This window comes from Poecilia latipinna, unplaced genomic scaffold (genome assembly GCF_001443285.1).
Source record: "Poecilia latipinna isolate Pla-1442-1.1 unplaced genomic scaffold, P_latipinna-1.0 Scaffold987, whole genome shotgun sequence".
NCBI lineage: Eukaryota > Metazoa > Chordata > Actinopteri > Cyprinodontiformes > Poeciliidae > Poecilia > Poecilia latipinna.
The window spans coordinates 148,344-166,843 of record NW_015113603.1 but is presented as its reverse complement, the minus strand read 5'-3'; the positions used below and the strand labels follow the sequence as shown (position 1 = coordinate 166,843).

The 18,500-nt window shown below is 38.0% G+C and overlaps 1 protein-coding gene across 1 annotated transcript in view; it reads left to right on the top strand.

The window, feature by feature from the left end:
* Positions 1 to 6,008: 6,008 nt before the first annotated feature.
* LOC106958449 (cadherin-23-like) overlaps positions 6,009 to 18,500 on the top strand; it is a gene marked incomplete at its 3' end in the record, with an annotated part of 160,811 nt that continues 148,319 nt past the window's right edge. Inside the window, exons 1-2 of the mRNA XM_015050354.1 lie at positions 6,009 to 6,446; positions 18,282 to 18,381. Of these exons, the coding sequence (XP_014905840.1) occupies positions 18,291 to 18,381 (91 nt within the window). The remainder of the gene's footprint in view (positions 6,447 to 18,281; positions 18,382 to 18,500) is intronic.

Sequence of the window (18,500 nt, the reverse complement as noted above, 5' to 3'; positions counted from 1 at the left end):
CATTCACAGCTGAGCCTTGCTACATTTTACAACTTCCTGCAAAAGGTCAGCAGTGACACTTTTATTACCTCCATAAGCCTCATTATACCTTTTTAGCTGGAAAACAGCATCTCCATGCAGAACCATTTGCTTTAATGTATGCATAAGGTGTCTGAAACACTTCTGACTCAAAACTAAACACTTCATAGAAAACACAATCTAACACATAAACTGCATATGCAAATGTTCAGTTTAACAATGAAGCCATTGTCTTCCTGATATCTAACTCCTCCCCAATATTTTCTCTTCATCACGTTCAGATAGTCTTCTAATAAAACCTCATTAAAAATGATGCATAAATGAACATATTTGTACAGAAATGTTAATAGCAGCAAAAGAAAAACTTAAAACAGCATCTCTCATTGGACTGGAGTTACAGAAGTGTGTATGTGATCCAGCTCCTTGGTGACAGTGAAACTCCATTAAGACTGGGAGGCTGCAGGATGTGTAATTAAGTAAGAGAGAAAGAGAATGGGAGGAGCATCAAACGCAGACTGCTGTTCTCTTTGTGCGACTTCGTCCTCTGAGCAAATTACGTTCTCTATGATCGTGCCATGCCGCTCTCTCTAATTTCATTTTAATAAGATTCCACGAAATAAGCCAGTGTCTACAATCTTCCTTGTAATTCAGCCCATTTGTTATTGTCTCCATGAGCCAACCAATATATTTCCTCTGCTGCATTGTTCTTAGATCCCATCAAACCAAGAATATGTCAGGCAAATGTTACAGGAACATCTGGGACATCTGGCCTGTTCCAAAAATCAGCCAAACAAATTTAAAATTACATTTATTTGATAGGATGTGCATGTAACAGTTTTTCTGATTGTGTCACTGAAGAGTCATATCCTGAGTTTGATTAGCATTTTTATTTCAAATCTATAATTCGGTATACTGTCAGTCATAAAGCAGTCAGTCATATCTGCATGATATCATCATGTGTGGATGTTTTCTGTTTGCCTCAGCATGGCTGCATGATCATCAGCTTATGAAGGAAATCGTCACAGTTCATCACTGAATCCGTCGTTGAGACAACAAGCTTCTACAGCTCAGCTCATTCTCCATTCCTTTCTCTGATCCCCATCTGTATTATATCTCCCTATCAGAACATATTTGTTTTCTGGTAAAGAACAGACAAGCTGGCTTCTTTCTGCAGGGACAACAGTTTGTGTTTGATTTGTAAAGCCTGCAGCTCACGTAGAGTGAGCGGTGCTGTTATCGTCAAGCTGTTCAGAACGATTTTGTGAGGGATCCACCAGGTATGCATGTTAACCTTGGCCAGCCATTGTCTCTGAGTTCACAGCCGCCCAGAGAGGCAGCGGGGAAAGTGCCAGTGTAATCGTCTGAGACTTCTCATCATTCGCCCACTTTGGCAGCAGCTTCTTCCAGAGGGCAGCTGGGAAGTCATTAGCAAACAAGCACTTTCCTCAAAACACAGAAGGAGCTTTCTAACACAGTGTGAGAAAATGCAACAGCTCAAGGTCACAGAGTGGTTCAAGGAGCACCTTTGACTCAGACACTGATCAGCTTGTTCTGCATTCAAAACGTTACCATGAATAATGAAAAGGGGAATTATGGAAAACTGTTATTTATAATTTCTGTTTGTAAAGATTGGAGAAAATCTCTATAGCACTTCTTACAAAATGACATCATAGAAACTACAACATGTTTCAGTGACTGACCTGACTACACAGTTATTAGCATGACCTTCAATTTAATAAAAAATGGCAAACCTGAAAGTAGATTTAAAAAAAACTAACTGGACATGAAAAAGAGAAACAAGAAAGAAAACAACAAGAAAAATTGCATTTCTTTTACAAGAGGAGCAAATCGTTTAGATTCCTGGTGACAACAGCTGGAGAAGTTTGATCATTACTTCATTGTTTGGTCTTTCTGTTGAAATATGTCACAAACAAAGCACTGATCTGTGATTCAACAGTGGCTGCACGCCAGAACTACAGCAAACCTGACTTTCTTCATTTTACACCATGGTGTAGGAAGGTGCCTGGGTTTAATTAAATAATTCTGTCGCATTGTTGCTGAAACTGAAACTGTTATGTGCCACTTATCAGCACAAAGGCTTCACAAAAGTTTCTCATCATATGCTATGCAGACACTAAAGATTCTCTTAACTTCAGATGCAGGTTTATATTTTGCAACCCTTCTTATTGTCATGTAGACAACATGCAGCACTAACCAGAGGTTCCTGTTTCTGTCAGGCTGCCTTTTCATCTGCTGTTTTTTAATAATCATGTTGAACAATCCAGTTTCAGTATTGCTCTTTGTTTTCTGACATTATAAGCATCTACCTTCACTGTGTCATGATAAGTTAACTTGTTGGTTATTGTATGTTCTTCTTCTGACTGATACATTTGCATTGTGAGATTATCTTTGATCATCTGTGACATCTTTTGAAACGATGGATTTAGCTATAGGAGACAAAGATCAAGAAAGTCATATTAAGGCAGTGGAACTATTAAGATTCACTCTAACAGATGGCAGAAAGATTTACTGCAGGTTTAATTCAAGTAGCAACTATTTCACACAACAACAGCATTGCTTGTCACTTCTGTTTTTCTAGCCCACAGCAAAGAGAGATGAAGCTCACACCATACTGATGGTTTAGCATTTAGCAAAAACTCTGCTGCAAAATTGATGTTAGATGCAAAAAATAATGCTGCATCCTGTTTCTGCAGCAACAGAATGATGTTTCTTCATTGACAAGCTCTGACGGGTAGCAGAACATTTTATCTCAGCTCCCTGAAACATCTTTGCAACAAAAGATGTCACACAATCCATGGGAATGGGTTATTTACATATAACTACTGCTGTGTTATTTAGGTCATAACTTAAAAAATGCAAATGTTTTTTAGATCAAACTCATTTATTAGATTTTAAAAAGAGAAATTTAATGATATTTTTACAAGCAGAACTGAAGAGAAGAGGGAAGGAGAAGAGAGAGGCAGGAGAGACGAGGAGTGTGAAAGACAAATGAAACAGCAGCAGAGGTGGAGACGGGAGCAGGAGGAGGTTATTACATAGTCATGGAGCAGAGTTATTGCGTTTCAGCGCAGTAAAAAATAAACTTTGTAATACAGGTAAATACTTATTAGGAGCACACAGTTTACAGCGTAATCATTATGTATGATGTCTTACAGCTGCTATTAAAAATAAATGGATAACATAAATGGTTTCCTAGGCTGTGAAGCAAAGGTTTGGAAATTTCTCTCTCCTAATAATATCCACTCCTGAATAACTAGAAGCAATGCAGCTGAGGCAAATAATGCAGATGACAGGACTGATCAGACCTGAGTCACATGTTACAACAAGTTAAAAATGCTCCTGACTAAATGAAAAAGAAAAGTTGCCAAAGTTTGATGATGTCGAACAACAAACCGAAGTCACAGAACTGCACTTTACCCGCTGTTTGCTTTAAAGCTTCATTACGTGATGACTCACAAAGACGACTTATTTGATGATGCATGAAGCTGCATTTACAGCTTTTATCAAATGTTATTTGCTACAGGTGTGACAAAACGAAGCTGATTTACTGCTGCATGGAAACTCAAAACCTAGAAAAAGTGCTGCAGATGTAGGTTGTGTCATAATCTTTGAAACGGGATTTGGAATGACAATCCACTAATATTGTCTCAGAACAGCAGAGTCCATGTGGTGTTGTACCTGTAATTATTAGAAAACTTTAATTAGCCTGTGTCTTTTTGAAAGGCATCAAATAGATGAAACTTTTATTAGGTTATTTTGACTGAATAAACTTCAAAACCCAAGCTGGAAAATCACATTTGTGTCATGTTGTATTGCAGTTGAGGGCCACATGAAATCACTAAAAGGGCCTGAACTGAATTTTATGTGAAACTTTGTTCCATTTTTAATGTGAATGTATATGTAAGGTGTTCTATCAGTTTCTACTGTAAAGTTCTGCTTTTCCTTTAATACTTTAATTCTTCAACAGGTATATCTAATGTGTTGCTTGTTATTTGTGTCTTTTGAAATGCAAAGTTAGTGGCACACACACACACACACACACAGGCACACACACACACACACACACACACACACATTTCTATCAGCTGCATTCTTGTTTTCGAACAAGTGATAGAAAATGTTTGTTGGGAAAGAAAAACAACATTGTAGGTGCAACCAGACAAATAATTAACTCCTCACTGAAAAAGAAAAGTGCTATGGAAAAACGAATGAAAAATAACCCAACTTTGTGTTTTGACTTTAAAACGACTTTGCTATGCCACACTCTTGTCTTTAGAAACTGAATAAACAAGGGAGAGAATGCACAGCTGTAGTTGTTGAAAATGTCCACTAGAGGGAAGCAAAACCTAACTTTCATTAGGAGATAGCAGCGGTACAGACTCAGATTAGTTTCTGACTGCTAACTGAAACTAAATGTTCATTAGCCGAGTGCATCACCGTGAACAAACCCAGAGTGGAAGCAGCATGTTTCCTTATGCAAACACAGTTTATCCCTGCAGCTGTAGATCAGTGAGTTGTGAGATGGTCCCCAGAAGGACACTTACTGCCTTTGTCTCAGGTGTACTGAGTGTTTATCAGAGTAACTCAGCACACTGACATGTTGGTATTATCACACCTGTCAGCTGCTGTTTGGGTCACAGAAACCTAAGTTACTTTAAGCCAAAGTTATATATGAGGAGGCTCAGCCAATAAATCTGAGACAGACTTAAACCTTGTTTTCCACAACATTTGATGCTTCAACTTATGAGATTTCATTCTATGCTATACTAGAGCATAATATGAATGTTTAGTAAAGCTTTTTCAGTGAAACTTTGAGCTTCAAATTTCAAAGTGTTGTCCTTTATTTTTCGAGATTTCTGCACTGTAGCGCCAAAAAGCAATTTCTAGGTCACATTTTGAGTGGCTGGGTCCAGTTCTTTATCAGAGACTGAAAGTTGTCACCACTTTGTTTTCTTAGTTTCCATTTGCTTGGAACAATTGGCTAAACTCTTAATGGAAAAAGAAATCTGAGGATTTTCTAGGCCATGATTCAAATTTTTAATATTTTGAGCCAACTTATCATTTTTGGCTCATGACACGGTGCTCTATGCTCCATCTGGTTCTGGAAAAATAGTGTTTTATCACCAAACTGCTTTTGAGTTGATGGCTAAAGTCATTCTGATGGTTTGATGCTGGTTGCTTTGGAGGGGCAGCCCAGCAGATGGATGGTCTCAGGATGTTTTGCTCTTGGCACCAAACAAGATTAAACTTTTCTTCTCAGTTTTCCAGTTATCTCATTCTAAAGGAGCTTCACTGAAAAACACCGTTCTCCCAGTCCAACCCTTGTACTTCATGTCAGTCTGTCCTGATGTTTTTCTTGGACAGATGTGGATCTTTTCTGGTCTTACTGTCTGTACAGAAAAACTCACAATTGGCCAAAGGTGAATTTGTGTTCTCAGTGGTTGGTTGAGAAGTTTTAAATGGTTAAACTGCAACACAACTTTCATCTGGTACAGGTAATAAAAACAAATACTCCTTATATATCCTCAGAATCTTGTATAATAGAATCCAGACTATCCATTCAAAGGACTTTCTGCCAACATCTTGGCACCAGATGGTACACCACACCTTCAGGGGTTTGTGGAGATGATTGATTGGTCAGAGATTATTTAGCAGGAAAATAAGATGAAAACAAGACTGGGCAGGTGGTCATAATGTTAGACCTCACTGATGGATGTTCATGGGCTTTCACAAAAGACTCTGAACATGGACTTGTTTCCTCTTTCAAAATATCATGGATGTAGCAAATTAAATGCAGAAAACAAACTGGTAGTAATTGTAATTTCACCCACTAGGTGGTGGTAGAGCACTGCTTATCCTCACATTCACGAGCTGTTGGATTTAATCAGATTTTAAATTAAATTTGTTCAACACACGGGCTCATGATATTTGGTTGGCTGTCTATTAGGTCTTTTCCATCACACTCAATCTTTTGTGAAGTTTGAGCATCTGGAAATAGTGATTCAAATATTTGCAGTAAAGGTTGTTCACAATGTCTTTTAGGCACGTGGGTCAAAATTTTCGGACATAAATGAAGAAAGTGAGGCTCATATTTCTTTTGGAGAATCGTTTTATTACTTGTTCTGGCTGGAGCTCAGCTGCAGGAGCTGGAGAGGGAAGAGACTTTATCCTGGTTAAGAGAAAAGATGTGTGAAGCTCCAGAGGGAACGGGCTTCAGCAGCGTGGACGGTTTGCAGCGGTAACTCTAACACCGGAGTGAAATTTGCAGTCACCAGGGCGGCGGTGGTGACAGAGAGAAGGGAGAAGCGAGAGAGGCAGAGAGGGAGAGGGGAGCAGATACTTGGGAGCATCGCAGCAGGACAGACAGTCTGAAGGCGCTCAGCCGGCGACGGACACGGAGCAGGAAGGTAGGACAGCCTGATAATGACCCGACCATCCAGCAGAGTTGGTGAATTTAGGAAAAGTTAGAGGCATCACCGGAGAAGCGCAGCATTTATGGTCCGGTTAAGATTGGTATAATTGATGACTTTTTGTGTTGCTCAGCTGTAGTTTCATTTCTATTTTGGCATTGTGGTGTGTGTTCAGTTTGAGCATTATTAATAGTTATTTTTAAATATATAATCAAGAAAAGTGCTTTTTATGCGGCGATAATCCAAAGAAATTAAATGTTTGGACTGAAGAAAAACAGAATAAAATCGCTCTGGAGTCCACTTCATCCCTCTAGTCTGTTCAATGATCGATTTAAAACACAAATTCATTCAAATCTATTTTAATATTAAGTGTGAAACATGAGTTGCTTTGCGTGTTTGCTCAGAGGTGTCAGGTGTGCAGCGTTATCTCAGGTAGCTGACTGGGGAGTCCAGGTGTCTGTACGGAGGGCCAAAACAGCCACAATACTTAATATGTCTAAACCTGTATTTTTAAAGTTAGTGTATATTTTATGTTTCCATCGTGTGTTTGAAAAATACATATCTATATAATTATTTACCTACATCTCTATTTATTTTGTTGAATGTCTAATATATTGAATTCAGATAATCATTTTATCCTTTTTTGAAGTATTTCCCTCTTTACATCCTTCATGCCACCATGAACTGGTCTAAACTCTTGTGCTTACTGTTAGGCCCTGACTTCTGATTTGCCATCCTGAATAGCAGCTCAACTGCAGACCAATCACCTTGTCCACTGCAAAATTAGATCCACCCACTAAATTCATGATTTGTTGTGAAATAATCAGTGTATGGAAATTTGACATGTTATTTGTGCCTTTAAGGACACCTAAGATTATTTAGGGAGCAAGCACAAGATACATTTATAAAACTGAAATATTGAAATAATGTACAAAAGATTGCAAGAAGGACATGATCAGGAAGTCATTGACACATGAATTTATTGTTCATTTAATTCATGCAGCATTTATAAAAGGAATTCTAAATTTCTTAGGATTGTGGCACTTCTGGGGCTCCATACTTCTGGGTAGCGCCTTGACAACCACTTATTTATTCATGTGTCACCTGAACTCAACTCACATCAGCTCAAAGGAGAATACTGAACACCTGAACAGGTTTATTGTTCGCATGGTTTACAACAGGCTACATGTGTTTCAGTTGTAACCAAACTGTAGAGTGATACAATATAGACTTATTATTATTTGACTTTATTCACTGAATAACAACTTACATTTGAACAATAGATAACATTTTACATTTTGATGCTTTGCAACATATTTATGATGAATCTTTATGCTTTGAGAGCTTTAATGTGTTCTGTGGTTTGCGAGGGGAGAAGCAGGACATAAATTCTACTTATTTCTGAAATCTTTTTTCAGCGTAATGTCTGCCATCTGCATGGATTAATAGTTTCCAGTTCAGCAGTTTAAAGGACATAAACCATACAATAATATTTGCAGTCAGATGCCGTCTATAAACAGCAGCACAGAATGTACCACATCCATAAATCAGCATCAACATCGCAGAGGAAGACATTTTACAAAACAGCATCAAAAGCAGATTTGTTCCTTTTAATTTGGAAATAAATGCAGCAAACATGTAATGTATTGTTATTTTTGTTAATATTTACATAAAGGTAAAATTAAAGTTCTTAACTTCAGCCAGCATTATGTGTTACAAAAGTTATAAATTTGTTAAAGAGTTTTTTATCTATTTTAAAATTAACAAAATGTATATTACTTTACTCTATTTTTAATGAATAAACCTCTAAATGATAAAAAATCATTTTACCAACATTTTCAAAACAAACAGATTAGAAAACCTTTGACTGTTTGCTGAAAGTAAATGCATCAGTTTCTTAACAAGCCCACATGCATAGTATAGAATTTAATATTACTCTTTGTTGTTATGGCATCAGAAGGCCATAAAATGAAAACATTAATGAGTCTGATTGGGTCTAAGTAATAGTTGTTGCTCTTCATTTATTGCCAGCTTCTAATGTAGCATTTCGATCAGTTAAATAATTAATTTATCCAGAGGATGAATCCGAAGTCATGAATAACATTCAAGCTTTAACACACCCTTGGTTTACTAATGCTAATTAATTAAAATATAAGGTAACACTTTATGTGAAGGGGGTTGAATAAGACTGTAATGACACTGTCATAAACATGACATAACACCTGTCATGAACATGAACAAGCCTTCATGAATATTTATGACTGTCGTCATAAAGCGTCATTCGGTAAATTATGACACTTTTAATACAAAGTTGACATTATTCAAAATGACGTTGTTATGACAACTTGACATTAACCAAGAAATCATTACTGATATAAATTTGTTATAAAAGTATTACTGATTGCACTTTAAAAATTAGGTAACTTTATGTTATTAAAGGTAAAGTTTAAACAGTAATGATTTCTTGGTTAATGTCAAGTTGTCATAACAAAGACATTTTGAATAATGTCAACTTTGTATTAAAAGTGTCATAATTTACCGAATGACGCTTTATGACAACAGTCATAAATATTCATGAAGGCTTATTCATGTTCATGACAGGTGTTATGTCATGTTTATGACAGTGTCATGACAGTCTTATTCAACCCCCTTCAAATAAAGTGTTACCAAATATAATTAAGGCAAAATTATGTTAATGTTATATATTTAACATTGTGAAAGTAAGAAACTGAGACAATAGTACCTATACTTCATAGTAGAATTACTCAAGTAAAAGTAATAAGTACATGAATTAGTAAAATACCCCAGAAGTAATTTTTTTTCCAAAAAGTTATTCAAGTAAACTTAACTAGTTACTTCCCAACTCTGCTGCTTGGCATATGTAATCATAAACACGGTGGTGGCAGCATCATGTTGTGGGAATGATTTGTTTTAGCAGAACGTTGGAGCTTTTTTAGAGTGAATGAAAACTCAGATGGAGTTAAATGCAGCAGGGGGAAATCTGTCAGAGGCTGAGGAAGACTTGGACTGGGGGGACGTTCATCATTCAGGACCCTGAACGCATCACCGTTAGAGCAGTGATGAGTTTGTAGACCTGCCGTCACTTCTCCTGTTTTAACAGATTTAATTTTTTTTATTTATTTATGCTCAATGTTGTCCGTCTTTGCCTTCATGTGGATGCTTCACACCTGTTACCACTTTAAGATGGAAAACTTGAGATTTTTCTAGTTTTCACACACATACAGAAAATGTCACTTTAAAATGATATGAATTAAAACAATAATCTAATAGTAATATATCCACGATAAACTGCTTTAGGTCTTGGTTCTTTGTTTTGGAAGTCATGCTTCTGACAGTTTGTCCTCTTAGAGTCTCTGTCAGTCTAAATTCATTCAGAAACAAGAAGGCTGGAGAAAACCCTCCTGAACGGAGAGCCCATTTTCAGCAGACACCTTGACTGACAGGCTCAAATGGAACTCAGTAAGAGGGATCGAGAATGAATTGCAGATACAGTAACTCCTCAGGACTGTCATGTGAAGTTTCACACTCCAAGCAGAGCATCAGGACGGCTGTTATGTAAAGATGAGAAACTGTAAACTTATGGAGGAAAAATGAGTCTGAAGTAAATAAAGAACTGACAGTTCAGGAAGTGACTGAAAGCTGATCCGTAAATCCTCTGCCACTATGTTTAGGTTTATTTGAATAATAAACCTTCGTATTGTTCATCCAGATTTTTAGATTTTTTTAATGTTTCTTATACTTTTTCCTGAACTTTATTTGCTATGTAAGGAAATGATGATTATTTATAGAAACAAGTTTGACTTCAGTTTGTTGAAAGTAGTTAAATACTTTAATTTATCAGAGAATCACACTTTTTGCACAATGTATTCTGTATTAGAATACATATTACACTCGTCCATTTTATTAGGTACACCATGCCAGTTCCAGGTTTTTAACCCCTTTTATACTTTCAAATAGTGTGGGAAACATTCCTCTGAGATTTTGGCCCATATTGACATGATTGTTGCTGATTTATCAGCTTCACATGCATGATGATAAAACTCCCTGATGTAGCCTGTGGGGTTGAGATCTGGTGACTCTTCAGGACCCTGGATTACAGTAAACTCATTTACAACAAACCAGTCAGAGAATATTTGATCTTTGTGTCATTTGTCCTGCTGGAAGCAGCAATCTGCGGCCAGGAGGCTCAAAGCTGGACGGAGCCTCGCTCTCATGTTGACACCATATTGTGAACCTGCCACCTGAATCCTGCAGCATAGAAATCTGTCGGACGAGGGAATGTTTTGCAGCAGTCATCGGCCAATTTAGTTGATAGTATAGAAATTGTAACCTGATTGCTGTTCTGTGACGACAGGAGAAGCACTCAGTGTGGTCGTTAGCTGATATCGCCCATCCGTTTCAAGGTCTGATGTTCTATACCTTACAGGTAACTTGTGGTTATGTCAAGCTGCTGTCATCTTTCTGCCATATTTACTCCAGTTTGCCCATTGACCTCTGACCTCTGACATGTACAAAGCATCTTGATTCACAAGACAGTCAACCAATACATGTCTAGTCATATTTTGACTGTTCTGTGTAAACCTGAGATGATGTGATTGTTCAGTGGTTCAGCAGTTTTTGAAGACTCATCTGGTAGCAACAACCTTCCAGTGTTTACAATCCCCCTCCCTCCTCATTCTGATGCTCAGTTTGAACTTCAGAAACTCGCCACACTGGATGCCTAAATGCATTCAGTTGCTGTTTGTGTCTAACACCTGGAGCTCATTGGAGCCTGAAATATCCCTGCCGTATTTTCACTTCCTTCTGTTTCTCTGTCTGTTGAAGTGGCTGAAATGACACGTTTGATGGACAATCAGAAAATATGGAGTTTTTAAATGCAATAATTCAGCAAGTTTTATCTGTAATTTTAAAACTCCTTAATCAGTTTCAGTCTGTTGGAAGAAAGCTTCGTTGTGTGTTCTTTTTTCTTTTTGTATCTACATAACATTCTCTGTATCCCATGATTACGATCACTGTCTGCTTTCCACTTTTCCAATTTTCCCAGCCAGGTCTCTGGTGGTCCAGCTGCGTGTGGTCATTAAATCAGCCAAGGCACTCAAGCAGAACCGCAGAAAAAAATCCTGTAGAGGAGGGGACGGCGGTGAAGATGGTTTTACTGTTGTTTTACAACAAGGCTTTCAGATCCTTACACATATACAGCTATGTTTTTCTCTGAATTAATAATGGGATACAGATGGTTAAATATGAAGTCAGTGACAGTTCATATCTAACATTGCTTGAAATACTGCAGGTGTCTATTAGCTAATATATATTTGTTCTTGCCTGGAATGATTTCTGAAATTGTAAAGTTTTTAAGGAATGCTTTGGAGGTTCTCATTTATACATTTCAGAGGAATATATTGAAGATTTTTTTTCACGTTTTCCCTTCAGAGTTTCATTTAGAACAGAAACAGTTTAGTTCCTGTTCTGACAGGTCATATTTGTTGGTCTTTATGCCTGAATGGGGGCTGAGAGGGTGAAGGGAAAGACGGAGCAGGAGACACAATGAGAGTCAAGCAGGACTGGAGGCAGGACTGACCGAGGAGGGAGGTCAAGTGTTGAGCTTCAAAGGTCATCCATCCTGAAGAGCAGCTGCTAAATGGTTCGTTTTGGTCTTTCAAGCAGAAGAGACGGTCAACTGTTGGTAGAGTGAACAACCTTATTCCAAAAAGGAAGGAGACTAAAGGTGATGGAGGTGTCAGTGTTGGCTTTTAGTTTCAATCTGACACGGTGGTGCATATTTCCGCTGTCTGTTTCCTCACAGTCTCCTCTGGTCGAGCTGCTCCAGCCTCACTGTATCAGGGAATGGAAAGCTGATAAAAAGCTTCTCTGCAGGGCATTTAAACGAGTGAAAAACATTTTAAAATTTTGCAGCTTTTCAAGTAACAATCTCATATTTTTAGATGTAGAAAAGATTCTACTTTTTTTTTAAATAAACGTTTTGGCAGATGTGAGGGCTGTGTGGGCTGAAATGATTTGCATAAAGCTGATTTCTGTGATCGATTCCAGTCTGATTGTTAGCATCATAACGTTCTGCCAATGAGCAGGAGAAGACATGAATAAACAAGTAACCCTACTGTAGGGTATCTGTCAGCTCTTTGATGTTTTGTACATTTGTAAAGGATTTTTAATATAACGCCATCAGGGGATAAAAAAACATACATTTTTAATTCAAAAAATAAATATACATTTTAATTAAAAAATGTCCAACCATTCCCTGTTTGCACAAAGTAAAAATATTAAAGGGCCAGTATTATGTAAAATCAACTCTTTTGAGGATTATTATGTTCTAACTTTATTCCCTCATCAATAACATTCAGATTCTTTAAAATCCTTTCATCTCCACGGCAACCGTTCATCTGTGCAAAACACCTAGTTGGACTTAGCCCCGCCTTAGAGCCGCAGCTCCTCCTCTGAGCTGCAGTTCGTCTCTAAGTTGTCCTACACGGCCGTGTGTCTCTAACAGTCAGGTGTTTGTACCATCAGCTGCTCCGATGTGCAGCAGCCTGATAAGACATTTCACATCACAGATATGTGCTGTAATGTCTAGGCAACATCATTTTTGACTTTTATCTTCAGTTTGTTTTCTCCTGTACGAATGCATTTCCAAAGTGAATAATTAGCATTCAGGGCATGCCTTGTGACTCTAAGAGCCACCTTGTTCTTTTCACCCAGCTCCTGTTGCAGGAATCAGTTTTGCTGAGTAAGACTTTTGTAGAATTGTGTCATGTTGTCGATGAAGAGACTGGAGGGTTGGGATATTCTCAGCTCATCAGAGCATCGCCGTCATCCCGTCTTTCTCGACAAAGCCAAAGTGTCTGCCGCTCTGTGTTTGATCAGTGTGTTAATGAATGATGTCTTTTTGATGAGCGCTGAGAGCCGACAGACTTCTCATTGATTTGCTGTGATAATCCAGATCTGGCTTCAGGCTGAGGCCCAGCACACTTCCTGTGAGAGGGGAGCCTACGAGCTTGAGCCAACTCAGACACAATTGCCTTGTAATCAATAATATTGAGTGCTGTAAGCCAGCAGGATTCAGGCATGTGGCCTGTTTGTAGGAACATGTTGGGTGCAGACGTTACCCTGCTTGATCACATAATGGCTGAGAGAAAAGAAGTCACATCTTAATACACATAGTACATCTAAAAAAATGTAACATTGAGAAAACGTCTTTATGCAACTCATTTCAGAAAATGCAACGAATATATAAATGACATATTTTATGCCTTTTTTCTCTAACCTTGATGTCTCAGTACAGCCAATCCTCCAGGGTTTCAGTTGATCACACCATTCTTTCCACCTTGGACGCATCAATTACCAAAACTTGGTGGTTTTTGCCTACATATCTGTTTACAATGCATCATCATTTTAGGAAGAAAGGATTCTGAAATGCACCAGTTATCTTTAAAGCCAAAGTCCAATTAATTTCTTTATGATTTAAATAAAAACAACAGTAAGTTAGATCATGTTCAAAACCTTAAACCAAAACAGTGAGGTTAGGCCGATGTGATGGAGGATGCTGGAGAGAACATGGGTTCATTGCCTGAGTTGGGGCAAAGGGTAGTAAAGGTTTGATAGATAGAGACATTGCAGGCAGTGAAGTGAAGCAGAGCTGCAGATGCTGACCGTCAGCTAAGCTTTATGCTCTCTGCTGCGACTCCATGATCCAATTAAAGGGCTTCTTTCATTCTGATCACCTCCTCTGGATTTTAGACTTTAAATCATTAAGTTGGACTGAATAGTGAGACCTAAAAGCCTTTTTGACAGCAGTTGACAGCACTTTTTTATTTCTTTGACCATTAGAAAACCTCCGAAAGCTTTGCTTGAGGGAGTTCAGTTTTTCCGTGAAATAATCAGGCCTTTGCATGAACGATGGCACCCACAGTCTGTTATTGATGAATTGGTTTTAATTTTTGAGTGTGGTAGCTAACACCAGGCCTCATGCTCAGAAAGCAAAAGGTGCTTTGATTGCCCCCCACCCCCCTTTCTCTCCACACCACATTGTGAGTGGAGTGATTGGAGCCACGCTTACTGTATTCACCATAAAACACATGACTTTGTCAGACAATAGCCTGGGTCTGCTATATAAGGCCATAAAATGAAGCTAATTAACATGCCATTTTCTGTTATAATATTTCAAGTGCTACCATAACTTAACAATAGTGGAACACATAATATGTTGACCAGAGGAGCAGCAGGATGAATGCAACATTTTCCTCAGTTAGAAGGAACATATTGTTCCAGAAACGCAGAATAACAAAATAAAGATGGACTCTGATTTATTATGCTCCAAATATTAAGAGGTGACATTTAAGAAACTTTAATTTAAATTGGCATTTCAGAGATAAACAACTTGTTTATTAAGAATTTAAAGCTTAAAGAAACTTTAATTGCTTTCAAACTGAATTTTTCAAGGAGAGGACGGAGTAGCTTTCTGGTGAATATTTTTGATAGACTTTCCATGTACAGATACATCTATCTACACATTGACCAGTGTAAATGTGACCATAATAATTATTTTAAAAGATTTTTCACTTTTAATATGACTGAAAAATAGCAGAAAAATAAACAAATCTGTCACCAGTAACATTTAAAAGCAGCAATCTGGTGTCACCTTCAGATTCAGTTGAAGCATTTAGTCACAATAAGTTGTAGTAAACTTGATGAACCTGGAATAAAGTCCTAGTAGCATCTTCAATGCATTCTCTAGTTAAAGCCACAATTGGCAAAGTGTTTGACATTAAAATAAAAACATTTTTAAGTAGAAAATGGTGTGAAGCTCAACAAGTTATGTTTTTCTTTCTACAGGCCGAGTAGATTTCGTGACTGACGGATCAGTGCTGACTCTGGTCTCAACACAGGAGGATTTTTTTCCCAAACAACAAATTCTGCCTGAAATTGATCAAAACTTAGAGGGAAATGTTTTTTAGTCTAATAAAACCAAAGCTGCTGTTTTAAAGCACAATTATAAAAACCATGTTTGGAGCAAAGTAACTCCTCAGCTTATCCAGCTTTAGCAGCATCATGATCTGGTGTTCATTTTCTGGTTGTTTTCGATAAAGTGATGGAATTACAACAGTTTGTCTTTCAGATCCACTCAACAGCTCCAGGTTTCCGGTAGAAAGTTAAAAGTAGTTCAGAAAACACTGAAAATCATGTTTAATTGACCAGGTTCATATTGTTTTTATTGGTTTTAACTGAGGCTTGTGCTTTTCTGTGATCCACAAATCCTGCTGCTACAATGTGGTGATAAAGATCCAGACAAACGAGGAACGACACACTTCTTCTTTAAACTTTACTATATAGAATATCACTTTAACTTTTGAGTTACAATAAAATTGGATTCTGTTTCCCACATTTCACCATCTTCAGGACTAGTTTGCTTAGCGTGGAGCATATCATATGTACTGCTACATTGGATAAATCATAACCCTTAGTACATATTCAGACAAGGCAGGTAAATCGGCCTGATCACCTTGTCTTCAAGGATCAATTATAGGAGAAAAGACTCACAATCACACCAGTCACATCCAGTTAATTAGAAGAGTCTCTGCCATGGCAGCAGATGAGCTCTTTAGTCTGTTTGCTCTGCATTTTGTCAGACTGCTGGATGGATGCCATGAACACAGAGAGGCTTGGATCAGACTTAGCTGACTTCTTCAAGGTCTCAGCTGTCTGGAGATGAAAGGTTGCTCAGTGTTGTTTCTGCAGTTTTACTGCACAGGCTGACAATGGCCTGCGGTCTCAGTTTGTGTTTCAGGTTAAGCGAGTCACACCAGCAGTGAAAGGAAGAACTCAGCATTTATTCACTAAAACTCTCTGCATACACAACTTCAAATCACCAACGAGATTCTAACCTTTCTGATTGAGCTGCTGGGGTTTCCTCTGCAAAGAACCAATGTTATATTTAAATCCTAGTCTGAAACCAGTTCGTCGTGTGTGTGTGTGTGTGTGAACTTGTTTCAGAGTTATGGGGCAAAGTGTGGGAATTCAAATGACCATCCAAGTTTTCCTCACACCCAGCTGGTCTGTCTGTCTCAGCCTGTTTTCATCATTCATAATGATGAAGCCATCATCTCTGAAATGTCCACAAGCATTAGAGAAAGGAACGGTGACGAGTCAAGGAAGTGTGTGTGTGTGTGTGTGTGCGTGTGTGTGTGTGTGTGTGTGTGTGTGTGTGCGTGTGTGTGTGTGTGTGTGCTTACATGCAAAATGGACAGATATGAGGCAAACCCAAAGTAAGATCACCTGGAAATATAAATCAATGTTATTGTTCAATAATATATATTATTATTATATTATTTAATGGTTAAAGACACATTGGGCTGCAGGGTTGTTCAGGTTTCTGTCTTCCCGCTGCGCTTTCCTTAACTGGCGACAGGGAGGAACTCTAAGAGAAAGCTGACATTTTTATCTCTCGTGTTGTTGGGTGGATTCACATCAGCTCTCTTTGGTCCCGGTTTGTTTGGGGAGGGAGATATGGACCAAAAAAAACTCTGGTCCTACAAATAGGTCTCGCTTCAGTTGAAGTGAACTCTGGTTTGGTTCAAATGTGTATGTGAACGTCAAACGGACCAGAAACCTCTCTATAAACAGGAAGTGGACTACAGCGCAGAGCATTCTGGGTAAATACAACCTAAACAAGCATGAGTCCAGCACAAGCAGGAGAAATGGCTCATGGTCTTTAACCAAAGACAAAAGAGAAATCCTGAAAAGGATAAGATCTGACTGAGGAAGTTTGACTCAGTGTCTTCTGGTTTTCATGTCATTTCCCTCAGTGGTTCTTGGTGCAGCGCCCCCCACAGGCAAAGGTGGGAACAAGTTTTTCAATTAGTTTGGTTCGTTTGACGCAGTGAAGTATGAAAGCACCAGCTGAAAATATAACATCAGGTGTGAAAACACCGTTAGATACGATTAATCCATTGTTAGTTGTGTAACGTGAATAAATATGAAGGACATGTTGTAGAACTGCGCCATGTTCAAGTATCTCGTTTGTTATGAGATCAACTTTTTAACCTGAACAGGTGAAGGGAGGAAGCGGTCAGGAGTTTTAAAATGTGTCACAGAGAAAACAACAGAGTGGAATGAGGAATGGAGCATCGCCATGCAGGCTGCATGCTCTCAGGAAACAACGGAATAATTCACAGGAAACAGGAATCCAAATGAAAACAAATGTATCTTTTATAAACTGAAACACGTGAACAGCTAATAGAAACACCTACATTCACAGAGCGATCTCACACTGACAGACCATTCTTTACCTCCAATTTTGTTCTCCCTCACCTGTATATATATATATATACATATGAGCTCCTCTGTATGAATTGAATAACCTACATATTTCTGCATATTTTCATCTTTAAGAGCACAATGGCACAAAACTGTGTTTCTGCTGGATGTGTCACCTTTAACTCTACTGTCAGTTTAATCTGAAGTTCTTATCATAACACACCTGAAAAATCAGCGCAAATATTTGTAATTTTTAAAATGAGTTTTACTCAAACAGGAAGATTTTTTTAAGAAATAATCTTGTAACAAGTTTTAGTAAGAAAAAAAAAGATGGTTCAGAAGGAGAAAAACATAACTTGGTATCAGAGTAATTAATTATAGATTATTACAGAAATGTGTTTTATAATAGTGCATTTCTTACACGTGTTCCAGCTCTTTATTAATTTCACATTCAGAGTTTATGATTTTCTTTATTTAACAGTTTTTATCTTTGCATAAGATGTTTCACAGAAAATGATCTTTTTGTGTTTGTTTTTCCTGCAGGTGTCGGTGATGTCGTGGGGTTCGTGTTCGGGTTTAGGGTGCAGGATGACGGCGGCCAAGTTCCTCCTTCCCTTCCTTGTTCTCCAGTCATTTTGTGAAGGTGAGTCCTTCTTCCTATAAACAATGACTGTGCAAAGCCGCAAAGACTAGAATTTCATTTTTTGAGATTTAATGTAAGAGAAGGTATTCAGGCTGCATAACTTAAACGGTGATCACAGG